Source organism: Ictidomys tridecemlineatus, chromosome 8 (genome assembly GCF_052094955.1).
Source record: "Ictidomys tridecemlineatus isolate mIctTri1 chromosome 8, mIctTri1.hap1, whole genome shotgun sequence".
Classification (NCBI taxonomy): domain Eukaryota; kingdom Metazoa; phylum Chordata; class Mammalia; order Rodentia; family Sciuridae; genus Ictidomys; species Ictidomys tridecemlineatus.
Genome location: NC_135484.1, coordinates 68,469,900 through 68,485,933, shown reverse-complemented (window position 1 = coordinate 68,485,933; position 16,034 = coordinate 68,469,900). Strand labels below are relative to the sequence as shown.

At 32.9% G+C, this 16,034-nt stretch overlaps 1 protein-coding gene across 1 annotated transcript; it reads left to right on the top strand.

Annotated features, from left to right (window-relative positions):
• Positions 1–345: 345 nt before the first annotated feature.
• Positions 346–573, top strand: LOC101963489 (cytochrome c oxidase subunit 6C). The gene has a single exon (XM_005340678.2). The coding sequence runs from the start codon at positions 346–348 to the stop codon at positions 571–573; it is 228 nt and encodes a 75-aa protein (XP_005340735.1).
• Positions 574–16,034: the final 15,461 nt, after the last annotated feature.

Below are 16,034 nucleotides of genomic sequence, written 5' to 3'. Positions count from 1 at the left end.
GAACAAACCTGACTCCTTCTTGGTTTCAGACTTCCTGTCTCTCCAGGTGAAATCTCCCTACCACACATGACAGTTCAGTGAGGCCATACACAATTAAACCTTTACCCAAGGCCAAATCTATGGAACTGATTTATCTTAGATTTTTAACCCTAACATAGAACTAAATAAAGTTCTTTAGAGAGTCTCCAGCCTCTGGTATTTCGATGTAGCAATAAAAAAATGGGTAAATGTGGTACTCTGCAACAAAAAAAAAAAAAAAAAAAAAAAAAAAAAAAAAAAAAAAAAAAAAACCATCCATTTCTCTATCTACAGGGAAGGAGGCTGGTGTGGAGAACAGTAACTGTCATGGTGTCAGGTGCTTTGTTGAAACCTCAGATGCTGGGTCTTCTGGCCAAGCATCTGCAGTTTTATATTGTTGGAGCATTCACGGTTGCCCTGGGAGTTGCAGCTCTGTGCAAGTTTGGTGTGGCTGAACCAAGAAAGAAAGCATATGCAGATTTCTACAGAAATTATGATTCCATGGAAGATTTTGAGGAGATGAGGAGGGCTGGAATCTTTCAGAGTGCAAAATGATTTTGAAATATAAAGAATTTCTTTGGATTGAGGTCCTTAGAAGTTTGTACTCCTGAACTATAAAACATGAATATGTGGGCTAAGAAAAAGTTTTCCTTGGTAAATACACAATTAACAAATACTATATAAAAGAAGGAAAGAAAGGAAGGAAGAAAGAAAGGAAAAAAATGGGTAAATGCACTAGTCATCTAACCTTTTCACTTGATTTGGAAGTGAATCTCATGTTACTTTTGACAGGTCTTAGTTCTTCACTGTTTTTTCCTGGAATCCTCAGTTCTTCACCATGTGGGCCTCTGCATAGTGTTGTTTAGAACAATACCACCAGCTTCACTTTGGCCTCTTCTCTGCCAAAGGATTGTAACAAAGAGAGAGAGAAAAAGTAAAATTAGGGATCATGTATCCAAGTCCAATTATAACTTCATCTTTCTTAAGGAAGAATCCCGCTGTTATTCAGATTTTTACCACTCTTCCCCATGCAATTCAAAGCTTAAAGTATTTTGTTCTTATTAAGTCTTTTTTGAGTAATTAGTTCAATCCATCATTGTTCCATTTTGCATGAAAATGTAATGAATATAGTGACAATGTCAGATTTAAGGGAAAAAATGGAATTAAAAGAAATATGTTGTTACATTCTCCTTCAATAGTGGGTTGAATGGCAACACCCCAAAAGATATGTCCTAATCTCTGAACCCTGTAGATATGCCCTAATTTGGAAAACATGTCTTTGCAGATATAATAACTATGTTAAATATATGGAGATGAAGTCATCTTCAATTAACTGGCGGTCCCAAAAGCTGTTGGCAAGCATTTTTATAAGAGACTCAGAGAAGCACACAGAGAGATAAAGAAGAAGCCTGTGCAAAGATGGAAGCAGAGAGAGAGAGGTTATGAAGTCACAGAAGCCAAGAAACTCCAGGAGTGAACAGAAGCTCAAAGAGGCAAGAAAGTATTCTCCATCAGAACCTTCAGAACATGATACTGCCAAAAGCAGAATCAGAATCTGCCAATTTCAGACTCCTGGACTCCAGAATAACAAGAAGACATATTTCTACTTTTTTTAAAGCCTGTGAATTTGTTGTAATTTGTTACAGTAGCTCTAGGAAACTAATATCCCCTCCAATGCAAATGGTATCCCAATTCTAATTGGGATACCATTTGCATTGGACATCATTGCTTTGAAGGCAGACATCATGGTGGAAAGGCATAGTAGAGGAACACTGCTCACCCTATGGCAGCCTGAAAGCTGAGGACGATGAAAGGGATCACAGGAAAGATGTACCCTTCCAAGGCATGCCCACCATGACCCACTCCTCTAGTCACATGCCACCTACCTACACTTACCACCTGGTACATTCAAACTAGGACTAGGTTACAACTTTCACAGTGCAGTTATTTTGCCTCTGCATATTCCTGCATTAACACAGGGGCTGTGGGGGGTGGGGTGGGGGGGAATCTCATATGCAAACCATAACACTAAGCCTTTCCCCAAACCAATTCCTATAAATGCCAACATTCTGCACTACTCTTCCCAATGGCAACACCTATACTAACTCTTCCCAGTGACGACTGTTCTACTCAGTGTTCTCTTCTTGAATTAGCCTGTTCAGCAAACTAATTTACACAGTTGGTTATTGGATATAAACACATTAATTTTTTATGATGCTAACCTTTGTAGAAAACATACTTATTAGAAGGATCTATTTTATGGCTTCATTTTTCATTATATTAACAATCAGACTATTAGAACAGATCAGTGTTTAACAAAATTCAGTTCTTATCACTCCCATTCTAAGCACAGGTTTAGTCACTGGAGTTGGATGTGCAATAAACTTTTAAAGATAATCAAAGTAAACATTTTAGTAATAAAAAATATTGCCTGTGAATGTTATGAAAATGTTAGAAAATTTGAAAATAGGGGAGATACTCATTGAAAGCTTATAGAAAAGTGTTTTCCAGAGTGTGGTTCACAGAACATTTGTTCTTGAAGTGTTCTCTGATAAAAATGTTGGTCAAATAAGCTACTAATTTGGAAGTAAACATGTATACTCATTTTAAGATGTTATGTTGTTTTAAAATAAAAGGAAACACAGAGAGAAGACAATGAAGGGAAAAAGAAAGGAAGATGGAAAGTAAGATATAGAGAAAAAAGAAGCTCAGTGATCACCCTTTAATATGTACTACTAGTCATGAGTTTATTTGGGCATTTATGTAAAGGTAAAAGATCTTTGGAATAATACAGACAAATCTTTATTAATCAAATAATCTTGAGCAAATAAATTACCAGTTTGGGTTTCTTTGTATACAAAATGGGGAATTAGAAGATAAGGATGTACCTGAGAGGTAGAATACTTGCCTAAAATGCCCAAGGCCCTATTCAATCCGTAAAATACCAAAAGGGAAAAAAAAATAATTCTTTCTGGACTATGCATGTAGGTCAGTGGCAGAGTAAGTATGTGGTTTGCATGCTTGAGATCCTGGATTCTTTCCCCAGCACCAAAAGTATTTTTTTTTGTGTGTGAAATTATTTGATAGAATTTGATAATGTGAATATGACATCTCCAGTAAATCTCATGAATAGTAACATAAAATAGGCACATAATACAAATTAGATTATCTTGAGCTCTTATGCTATAATTCATCTGAAACACCTATCCTTTTGCAAGCATTGTATCCTGTATCCATAGTTTTCAATAAACTGGTATTATAGTTTGATATTTTTATATTTATTATCATGATCAGTACATGAAGTGACAATATCCCCACTGACAATATCTTCACTGACACTCATCATATTCATAGAAATGTAATTGTCCAGGACATTAAAGTTTTGAAATAAAATCATGATTGATCCAAGCAGAGATGGAAAAGAGATAGGTATTACTTTAGCAAGCAAAAGCTGAAAGAAATCTGATGGACTTTATTAACATATATTAACAAGTAAGACAATGGAGAGCCCTGGAAGCTTGGAAAAGGAGAAATAAAGCTTGGTGTTGATGTCCAAGAGGAAAAGCTACAGCCAAGATTGTTAAGCATTTGGATTCTTGAGCAAAGTCAACCAGATTGTTTCAATGATTGTGAAATCACAAACACTGAACTTTCTTGGTCCTTTTGACCCACAATCCTGAATTATAAAACTTTGTATAAAGCTACCAACCTATCTTATCCTGATGCCATTAAATACTGATTTTATTTAACTCTTTGTTTTGGTTTGAATTGCTATTACTACAAAACTGCTGTCCACCAGGAACATGGGAATGTAACACGTGAACATAGGGCCTTTGCAGATTTGATCAAGTTAAGACAATATATTTCTGGATTAGAGTAGGATATATCTCAAATATGAATGATGTTCTTAAAATAAAAGGAAACTTTAGACACAAAAAATGGGAATATATGTAATGATGCACCTATAAACCAGGGAACATCAAGGAATGCCAAACTCCAGAAGAGGCAAGAAAGGATCTTCCACAGCTTCAGAGAGAGCATTGCACTCTCTACAATATTTCAAAATGGTTAGATCATATAACAATGGGAGAATAAATACTTGTTGCTTTAAATCTCTCAAATTTTGATCATGTGTTACACTCCCATTTGTATGATATTGTATTCACTAAGGAATTTCCTGCATAAGATTCAGAGGTGAGATAGGAATAAGAAAGACAGTGGAATGAATCTGACATAATTTTTCTATGTACATATATAAATACCCCACAGTGAATCTCAATATTATGTACAACCATAAGACTGGGATCTTGATTAGAATAAGATGTATTCCATGCTTGTTTAAATACATCAAAATAGATTCTACTGTCATGTATCACTAAAAAGAACAAATAAAATTAATTAATTAATTAAATTAGTTATCATGTATTTTTCCAAAGTTCAGAATGAAAGAAACCCATGTTTATGTAGTTAAGACTCTTAATTACAAGTGAAAATTTAATTTTGGTTGATGGCAAAGCCATTTGTTGGTATAATTTGCATTATAAAAAATGGTGTATGGACAAGATCATCTGGTTTGTGTTTTCCAAATAATTTATTTATATCCAATAGTTTTTCCCCTTATCTGTCCTGTGTTAGAGAATATGCAAGAGATAACACTTTCATGAAGCTAGAACTTAAATGAGAGTGTGCCTTATTAAAGCAGATCAATATGTGACATACAGCACACAGCACAGAAGTTCTGTTATCTTGGGTTTATATCTATCTCATTATAATTTGAATATAAATCTTTCCCATTATGTTATCAAGAAAACATCAAAAAATTAAACCATGATTAGTAGAAATTCAACCATTTGTCATGTATCTAGCAGAAGGAGGTAATAAAGTTGTGCAAACCTTTGAAAGCAAGACATGCCAAACTTTGGTAATCTAATTTCTGATTTATTGTACACAAATATACATATCAACATATATAAAAATTAAAAATCTTACACAGAGAAAAGATTTACATCCCAAGTATATAATAGCAGTGCTTTTCAAAAATAGCCAAGAAATGAAAACAACCAAAGTGCCCATCAACTGGTCAATGGCTAAAAAACAAAAAAATGAGGTGCATAACACAATGGAATATCATTCAAACAGAAAAAGTCAACAAATCCTGTCACTTACAAACATGGGTGGAACTGGAAATCATTAAATTGAAAGAAATAAGCCAGACATAGAAAGACAAGTACTGCATGATCTCACAGAATTTGAGAGGTGAATGGAAGTACCTGAAGAAGAGGATAGTGGGGGTGCAAAAGGAAGGATGGGAAAATGTTTATCAATAGTTATTATGTTACAGTTAGATAGGAGCAAGAAGTTCTGGTGTGACACTGCAAAATAGAATGACTTTAGATAAAAATAATGTACTGTGAATTTAAAAACCTAGAAGGAAGGACTTTAAAGGTTTTTAACATAAATGAAAAGTAAATCTTTGAAGTGATAGAATATTTAACCTGATTTTAACATTATATGATGTATACATGTGTCAAAATATTCAATGGTACATCATACAAGTACAATTTTTATATATCACTTAAAAATAAGTTTAAAAAATTTAAATTAAACTGAGTGCAGTGCCACATGCCTATAATCCCACTGGCACAGAAGGCTGAGGCAGGAGGACTACCAGTTCAAAACCAGCCTCAGCAGCTTAGTGAGGCCCTAGGTAACTAAGTGAGACCTTGTCTCAAAATAAAAATAAAAAAAGGATCAGGGTGTGGCTCATTGGTGAAGTTGGGTTCAATCCCTTGTACTAATATCAACAAAAGCATTAATACTTAAATATATATGAATCTGAAAATTTCTGTCTTTATGACAATTATTTGTCAATAATTTATTTGTAAATTATCATTATATCTTTTATCAATTAACTTATAAAATTTTAAAATAGTCTACCACTAAAAGGTAAATCTTCTCTTTATGAACAGTGTCCAGGTTCCTTATGCATTATCTGTAGCAAAAAATAAAATAAATGGAGTCCTCTAGACCTTTTATTCTCTTTCTTATTAGTCTCAGTCCCCTGTAATAACAGCCTCATGCCCTCCATGGTATTTTTATTGGCCTAGCATCAAAGAATTTTTTTCAATAAGATTATTAAATACTGCAATAACATTATTGTACTTTCCCACTCAGAAACCATGGACAGATTTAAATGCCAGTTACACACTGAAAAAAATGGTTGTTTCAAAGTGTCACAATAATAGTAACGCCAAAAGATAAATGTTCTTAACGTTCATAAATTAAATCAGATATTTGAGAATACAGATTCCTTTTTCTAAATTGCATGCCATTTTTATGCCTTGAATATAGCTGACATAATGAGATTAAGAAACAGTTGGAATCATATAGAATTCACTAGACAACCTTCATGTTAAACAAAATAATACAGTACAAATATATGGAAATTTTGCCTTAAATTCCCCAAATAATCATGCTTACAGTATGATAATATGCAAAATATTTTTCAGTCATTAATTATTTCTTCAGTCTATTAAGAGACATTTTTTATTGTTGGTTCTAATTAGTTATACATGGCAGCAGAATGCATTTAATTTCATTGAAGAGACATTTCTTGAGTACATACATGAGCTTGGGAAATATGCTAAGTGCTGGAAATAAAGAAACAAATAGGACATATGATCCATGCCTTCAAAGAACTCATTCTCAGAGGGGAGAAAGACACAAACAAATAATTGCAATAGATCAATTTGTTGCTTTAATAAAGGTATAAACAAATCCTGTTAGACCCCAGGAAGCAAAAAAAACTAATAAATTCTGACAAAGACACAAAATACTCATTCTGCTTCCTGGTAATATCATGCTACACAACAAATATATCAAGGCATATTTAGCAATATATTTATACATTCTAATTTATTTATTTGAATCAATATTCTTCATGGCCTTTAGAATGAATCAAGTTCTGAACATTTTTTATTCTTTCTAGACAAGGTCTTGCTAAATTTGTCAGGTAAGACTTGAGCTCTTAGGCTCAAGTAATCCTATTGTCTCAGCTTCTTGAATAGTTAGAACTACAAATGTGCACTATTGTGCCCAGCACTGAGCATTTGTTTTTAATTAAAAACTCTTTTTTTTTTTCAAAAAAGTTCACATAAGTTAAACTAATCTTTCATTCCATGTCCATCACTCATCAAAAAAAAAAAATCAATGATAATTTGATGTAGTTTATTTCATCAACAAATATTTGGCCCTGAACCCATATGGTGGCTATATTGTGGGTTTCTTTTAAAATAGTATACACAAAAGAAAAAATAATCAGTTGAAAAGTGAAGCAAGAGAGTACCTGTTTTAGTTTTTATGTATGGAATTTAAAAGCCATCACTGTTATTATAATAGTAAGAGAAAATCTGAAGAAACTAAACATTTCTTGGATTTAAAGGACTATTATTCAGATGGCAAAGCAAATCATAGCTCACCCAAAACATGAAGAGGCAGATATATAATAGTGCAACCAAAAGCATAAATTGATTAAAATATTTAAATGATAATTTTGAGTAATTGCTGGAGTTTGAATATGAATTAGTTTGAAAGTGAGAAACTATTGTGGTAACAATCAATTGGGAAACTGTTTAATATACAGAAATATCACCAGAGTCTCATGGTAAGGAACCAAGAAAAATTTTTACTCTTGGATCTGGTAGCATAATGACCAATGCAAATGTTTTCCTTAAAAAAAAAAAAAAATCCAAAACAAAAGATTTTGCCAGAGCCTCATTCTACCTGGGGTAAAAGGTTATTTTATTCCTTCTCCAGCCAACTCCAATTTTGCTGATTCACCTAACAAAGTGGTAGTAGAGTGATTAAGAAACCCTTGTGAAGATCACAGACAGGAAACCCAGTTTTGCTAAAAAGACTAAGATATAAACAAAATCAAGGAATGCTTTCCTTCTCCTTTGCCTTACCTCCAAATAAACAGAGTTCCAAACTGTTGACTATGGATTATATTGGAAATAACTGCAAACAGCATACATTTAAAGAGGAGTTCCTAGGGAAGCCTAGAGACAACAGGAGAAGAAAGAAAACAACAACAATAACAAAAAAAAAAAAGAAAAAGCCAAGATATTTGGGGCAACAGATGTCTCTAGTACCTAAAGCTATAACAAACATTAAACACTGCCCACCTTCTATCAAGAAAAACAGAAACTTCAAACTAAAGGCTAATTTATCTAATTCTTATTAAATCATATTGAGCTTTCTAAAAAAAGAATTACAAGTACAATTACAGAAAATTAAAAATACTATCCAAAGAGACAAAGCAAGTATCACAGACTCACATATAAAACAGATAAAAAATTATCAAGCCAAAAATTCAAGATGATTATAATTAATATTTTAGTGGCTCCAACTGAAAAAATATATATTTTATTATACATTGATAATGTAAGCAGAGTTGGGAATTAATAGATAACCAAAAGGAAATGCATTCTAAAGAAAATGTAGCAAATAGCAAACCATGATTTTATGGAAACATTAGAATACCAAAAAAGATAAGGAGCAAATAAATCCTCAAACTGAAATGCAAAGAAAAAATAGCAAAAAACAAAAAAGAATATTCTAAAATAGTTGGACACTTATAAAAGACATCGCCTGTATGTATTGAATACCAAAAAAGGTGAGAGAAGACAGCAGTAGAAATATTTGAAATAATGACTAAAATTTTCCCACTATCAGTGACAGACACTACAGATTCAGGAAGTTCAGATAATTCCAATTAGGATAAATAACAAACATTCTCTACCTAGGCATATTATATTCCAATGGCAAAAACGCAAAAAAGAAAATCTTCATTTGGACAGAGGAAAGAAACATCTTATCTATGAAAAAGCATGGATCAGAATTAAAGCAGCTGAAACCATTCAAGTAAGAAGAGATAGCAAGCAAGTCTTAATGAGATAAAAGGAAAAAAAGTTGCCAACTTAGAGCTTTGTATTTAAGAAAGTTTCTTTCAAGAGGAAGGAGAAATAGGTCTTCCTCAGATAAACAGAAACTGAGAAAATTCATCACCAGCAGATCTTCCCCCAAGGCATGTTATAAAAAATACTTTAGGGAAAAGAAAATTGATGTGGGTCAGAATCTTAGATATGCATTACAGAAAGACTAAGGAAAAGTAGATTTTTAAAATATTTTTTAAGCTGTCTTTCTGACTGGATTGAGATGAAATCTTAGAGTAGTTTTGATTTGCATTTCTCTAATTGCTAGAGATGTTGAATATTTTTTCATATATTTGTTGATTGATTGTGTATCATCTTCTGATTACCAAGTTTTTTTGGTTTTGTTTTTGTTTTTTGAAGCTTTTATAGACGGGGTGGTTTTCCTAGTTTCTCTTTCAGAGGATTTGTCACTGATGTATAGAAATGCCTTTGATTTTTGGATGTTGATTTTTTTTACCCTGCTACTTGGCTGAATTTATTTATTCTAGAAGTTTTATGGTAGAATTCTTTGGATCCTTTAAGTATAGAATCATGTCATCAGCAAAAGGGATAGTTTTGAGTTCTTCTTTTTCTATCTGTATCCCTTTATTTTCTTTCATCTAATTGCTCTGGCTAGAGTTTAAAGAACCACGTTAAATAGAAGTGGTGAAGGAGGGCATTTGTGTCTTGTTCTAGTTTTTAAAGGGAGTGCCTTCAATTTTTCTCCATTTAGAATGATGTTGGCCTGGGGCTTAGCATAGATAGCTTTTACAATGTTGAGATATGTTTCTGTTATCCCTAGTTTTTCTAATGCTTTGAACATGAAGGGGTGCTGTATTCTGCTGAATGCTTTTTCTGTATCTATTGAGATGATCATATGATTCTTATCCTTAAGTCTATTGATGTGATGAATTATATTTACTTATTTCCATAATTTGAACCAACCTTGATCTTTGTGATGAACCACACTCCATCATGGTGCACTATCTTTTTGATATGTTTTTGTATTCTATTTGCCTGAATTTTATGGAGAATTTTTGCATCTATATTCATTAGAGTTATTGGTCTAAAGTTTTCTTTATTTGATGTGTCTTTCTTTGGTTTTGGAATCAGGGTGATATTGACCTCATAGAATGAGTTTGGACAGAACATTCCCTCTTTTTCTAGTTCATGAAATAATTTCAGGAGTATTGGTATTAGTTCTTTTTGAAGGTCTTATAGTACTCAGGTGTGTATCCATCTGGTCCTGGGCTTTTCTTAGTTGGTAGGATTCTGATGTCATCTTGTATCTCATTGCTTGCAACTGATTTGTTTAACTTGAGTATGTTATCCTGATTCAGTTTGGGAAAATCATGTGACTCTATTGCCTTTGATATTTTCTATTGGAGTACAAATTTTCAAAATAGTTTCTAATTATCTACTGTATTTCTGTAGTGTCTGTTGTGATATTTCCTTTTTAATCATGGATATTATTAATTTGAGTTTTCTCTTTCCTTCTCTTTGTTAGCATGTCTATGGGTTTATCAATTTTATTTATCTATTTCAAAGAACCAACTTTTTCTTTTGTCAATTTGTTCAATTGTTTCTTTTGTCTCAATTTCATTGCTTTCAGCTCTGATTTTAATTATTTTCTGTCTTCTACTATTAATTTGTTCTCCTTTTTCTAGGGCTGTGGAATATAATATTAGGTCATTTATTTGTTGACTTTTTTTAAGGAATAAACTCCATGAAATGAAATTTCTCTTAGTACTGCTTTCATATTGTCCCAGAGTTTCAATGTGATACATCAGTGTTCCCATTTACCTCTATGAATTTTTTAATCTCCTCTTCGATATCTTTTGCAACCTATTATTTATTAAATGACATATTATTTAGTCTTTAGGTGTTGGGGTAGCTTTTGTTTTTTATTTTATCTTTGATTTCTAATTTCATTCCATTACAATCTGATAGAATGCAGAGTAGTATCTCTGCTTTTTTGTATTTGTTAAGAATTGCTTTGTGGCATAATATATGGTCTAATTTAGAGAAGGATATATGTGCTACTGAGAAGAAAGTGTATTCACTTGTTGATGGATAAAATATTCTAATATTTTCTAAAACAGTCTAATAATTTTCTAATATATTCTATATATGCCTGTTACGTCTGTTATTGATTGCATTATTGAGTTCTATAGTTTCTTTGTTTAGCTTTTGTTTGGAATATCTATCCAGTAGTGAAAGAGGTGTGTAAATTTATCCAGAATTAGTGTGTTGTGGTCAATTTGACTCTTGAACTTGAGAAGAGTTTGTCTGATGAACTTAGATGCTCCATTGTTTGGGGCATATATATATTTAAAATAGTTATTTCTTGTTGATATTTGGTTCCTTTAAGCTATATGAACTGTCCTTATTTATCCATTTTGATTAACTTTGGCTTGAAGTATATTTTATTTGATATGAAACCCCTGCTTATTTCTGCAGTTCATATGAGTGGTATGTTTTCCCCAAACTTTCACCTTCAGTCTGTGGATGTTTACCTATGAGATGAGTCTCTTGAACGGAGCACATTGTTAGGTCTTTTTTTTAAATCCAATCTTCCCATCTTTGTCTACTGATTTGTGGGTTTAGATATTTTAACATTCTGGGTTTAACATTCTGGGTTATTATTGAGACATGAATTGTATTCTCAGACATTTTGTTTATTTTTGGTATTTAACTTGACTTGGCTTCTCTTTTGATTGGTTTTTTCTTTAGTGTAATACTTAACTTTGCTGATTTTCATGGTTGTTTTTCATTCTCTCCTCATGGAATATTTTGCTGAGGATGTTCTGTAAATTCTTGTTGTAAATTCTTTTAACTTTTGTTTTTCATGAAAAGTTTTTATTTTATCGACAAACGTAAAGCTTCATTTTACTGGATATAAGATCCTTGGTTGGCATCCATTTTCTTTCAGAGTTTATGTATGTTGTTCCTGGATCACCTGGCTTAGAGGGTTTAGGTTGAAAAATCTTATTGAGATATGAGTTGGTCTCCCCCTATGTGATCTTATTTCTCTCTCTTGTGGCCTTTACAAAATTCTATTCTTATTCTGTATGTGAGGCATTTTCATTATAATGTAGCTTGACATTGATCTTTTCTAAGTTTTTACATTTGGTGTCCTTTAAGTCTGTTGTATTTAGTTTTTCAATTTATTCTTCATGCTTGGGAAATTTCCTGATATTATTTTTAAGCAATTGTACATTACTTTGGTTTTATCTCTGTACCTTTCTGTATTCCAATAAATCTTAGGTTTTGTCTTTTGATGTTATCCCATAATTCTTGAATGTTCTGGTCATGGTTTCTTACCATCTTCACTGTGTGGTCAACTTCATTTTTGAGATTGCATATTTTGTCTTCATTATCTGACATTCTGTCTTCCAAGTGATCTAGTCTATTGGTAATACTTTCGGTTGAGTTTTTTATTTTGTTTACTGTTTCCTTCATTTTAGGGACTTCTGGCTTTTGTTGTTGTTTTTTTCCCAGAATCTCTCTTTCTTGAGTTAGTATTTGCTACCTGTATTTGCTCCTTTATCTCTTTCATGGTGTGATCAATGGTTGCCTATATTTGCTCTCTTATCCTTTGGAGTGATCAATTTTTACCTGTGTTTGCTCAATTAGGTCATTTTTAAATTCATAGATAATTTTAATTATGTACATTCTGAATACCTTCTCTGACAATTCATCAACTGGGCTGTCCACGGATTTTGTTACTGTAGTATATTGGTTTGTTTGGGGCACTTTCCTCCCTTATTTTTTCATGTTGTTTATGTGTCTTGCTGTCTTGCAGTGCAAATCTGAATTAGTATAGTTTCTACCCTATAAACTTGTAGAGTCCCTTCAGATTATGTGTACCTCTTCTTGGTGTTGGGCTTCTAGACCCCAGCTGGTGACCCATGATAAATGCTACTGCAACTAAAGATGGTAGTGGCAATAGTGAAGATAACTCAAGATATCAGTGGGGGTGTCCCAAAATGGATGCAACCACTTGCAGAGATGGGGCTGAAAGAGTGGACCTTGTAAGGTCCTGTTCAAAGATGCAGCTGCCTCCAGGTCCTATCTGATGTCCCATGTTGGTGGCAACTGTGTAGGGAGAGCTATGGTGATGGTTGCAGGATCCCCAAATGGAGACGGGGGTAGATCTGGGTTCCCTTGTGATTCAGCTGGTTGGCAGGGCAGTACTGGGCAGGGGCTTGGGCTCCTTCTCATGGGTCTGCTGGTCAGTGGAGGTTCTAGACCTGGGGCTGGGTTCTGGCATGGGTCTCAGTAAATTACTCTTGATCTTTCCTTCTCTGACTGGTCATATCATAGGGGGCTCCCAACCATTACTTTACATCTGTCCAATATTTTAGACTCAGATCTGTATCTGCTTAAATCACAAAATTATTTATCTAAATGGCTGAGTTATTTAAATTCCTGCAGTACATATGTCTTGTAGCTATCATCCCAGAAATTGCTATGCATTATTAGACATTATATTCTCTGGTAGTACTTTGATTTTTAGAAATTATGTATTTTATAGTCCCTTAGAATTAGAACCATATCAAATACTGTTTGATTTAGCCTCTATTATATAATAGTTATATCAATCAGTTTTGCTTTATCTATATCAAGCACTTAAACAACTTATAAGAAAAAAATATGTATTTTGGCTCATAGCTGTGGAATTCCAGTCTCTGTTCCATTGGGTCTAGTGCTTTTATTCCTGGGGTGAGGCAGCACACCACGGTGGTGTATCCCTGGTAGAGCAAAGTAGCTCACCTCATGGCTAAGACACAAAGAGAGCGGGGAAAATGGGTTAGAGTTCTGTTATATCCTTCAACAGAATACACCCAAAGACCTCCCACTAGCCTCATCTCTTCAAGTTTGTACCACATCCCAATAGTGCTATGCTGGGGATTAAAACCTTTAACATGCAAGCCTTTGACAGATGTTCCAGATCCATAATGGAGAAAGTGGCAAATGAACACATACTGAGAACTAAAGAAAAGCCTTCTGGTTTATGAATGGTAGCATGATTTAGTCCTCTCACTGAAGAATGCATTTATAAACAGTAAAATTCATATACAGTATATATTGGTAATATCTAAAAATGATGGTTGGAATTTTTCTAAATTCCTTAATGAAATATTTTCTTTTAAATTATTTCATTAAAAGTTAACATATCTTTATTTTCTCCTTTATTTGGTAGTGGTGATTGAATCCAGGGACACTTAACCAATGAGCCACATCCCCAGCCATTTTTAATATTTTATTTAGAGATAGGGTCTCACTGAGTTGCTTAAGGCTTCTCTAAGTTCCTGAGGTTGGCTCTGAACTCTCAGTCCTCCTGCCTCAGCTTCCTGGGTTGTTGGGGTTGCAGATAGGCACCACTATACCCAGCTAAAATCTAAATTATAATTAAATTTTTTCATCATTTTATCATACAAAACTTTGCCATATGAGATGTTGCCTCTAGCAAATGAAGAAATTTTTGTAATAAACAAGTTAAATATTCATGAAAATTAACTTTGTATTAGGCAATAAGGTCCCAATACATTTTTAAAGATTTTATTTTATGTATCTTTAAAAAATTTTAAACATTATATTCTCTGATCTATATCCAAAAAAAGTGAGAAATCAAAAATAAAATAATTGTTGTAATGTAAGTATTTATGTCTCTAATTTCCAGTTTCCAGTATGAGGTTATTTTTTTTTTTTTACAAATGCCCTCAAAACAAACTGAAAATAATAGATAAAAGTGAGTAATCAGACTCATAAAGGCAACATAAATCCGATGAAATGATAATAAATTCACAGCCTACCATCTAAAGCAAAGTAAGCATGAGAAAAAGAGAAAGTGCATAAATAATCTAACTCATTGTGCCTCTGGGCATTAGCCCATTCAGATTAACAATGAAAAGGTTTTACAATTCCCAGGACCACCCAATAAAAAGACCTGGATTGGAGAGCCTACCACATTAATTTCTAACAATAAGGGCCATATTTTCATACATAGTATGATGACCCCAAATCAAACACTCCATCTCTCTGTAAGGAAATAGAGTGAAATCCATTCTTGAGACTGTAACCAGCTGTAATTCTCATAGTGCTCAATTTGTCTAATCAGGATTGTCTCCCCAAAGAAAGCTCAAACCATAAATTTTCTCCAAGGAGGAAATCCATTGATTTCTTCCCAGTTATCATTGGTATAAACAATCCATACCTACTTTATACTAAATTCATGACTTCAGGTTAAACATCTTAATATACTGCTGAATTAAGTATGTTAGTAATTTATTCAGAGTTTTGTATCAATATTAATAAAGGGTATGGAGCTATAATTCTTCATGCCTTTGGTATCATGGTAATGCTGGCCTCATGGAAAGAACTAGGAAGTTATGGTCCCTCTTTTATTTATTTGTTTATTTTAAAAGATTGAAAGGAAGCAGTATTAAAATTTTTTTTTTTCTGGGCTGGTGATGTGACTCAAGTGGTATGGCGCTCGCCTGGCATGTGTGGGGTGCTGGGTTCTATTCTCAGCACCACATAAAAATGAAATAAAGATATTGTGTCCACCGAAAACTAAAAAGTAAATATTAAAAAATTCTCTCTATCTCTTTCTTTTAAAAAAATTGCTATATATCACCAGGGAAAACTTCATGTTCAGAGATTTTCTTTGCCAGGAGATTATTTTTATTATTGCTGATTAAATCTTCTTACTATTACAGGTATATAAAGACATAATTTCTTTGTGATTTATTCTTATTAGTTCTTGTTTCCAGGAATTTGTCCATTTCAACTGAATTATTAAAACTTTTGGCATGAAATCGATTATGGTACTCCCTTATGGTCCTTTTAATTTCTATATAATATATACTAATGCTTCCAGTTTTATTTCTGAGTCTAGTAATTTATATTCTTTATTCAGTGTGTCTTCTTAAATGTTTATCACTTTTTTATCACTTTTAAGAAAACAATTTTTTATTAAATTGCTCTATCACTTTTCTCTTTTCCACTTTGTTTATCTCTGTTCTAAGTTGTATTATT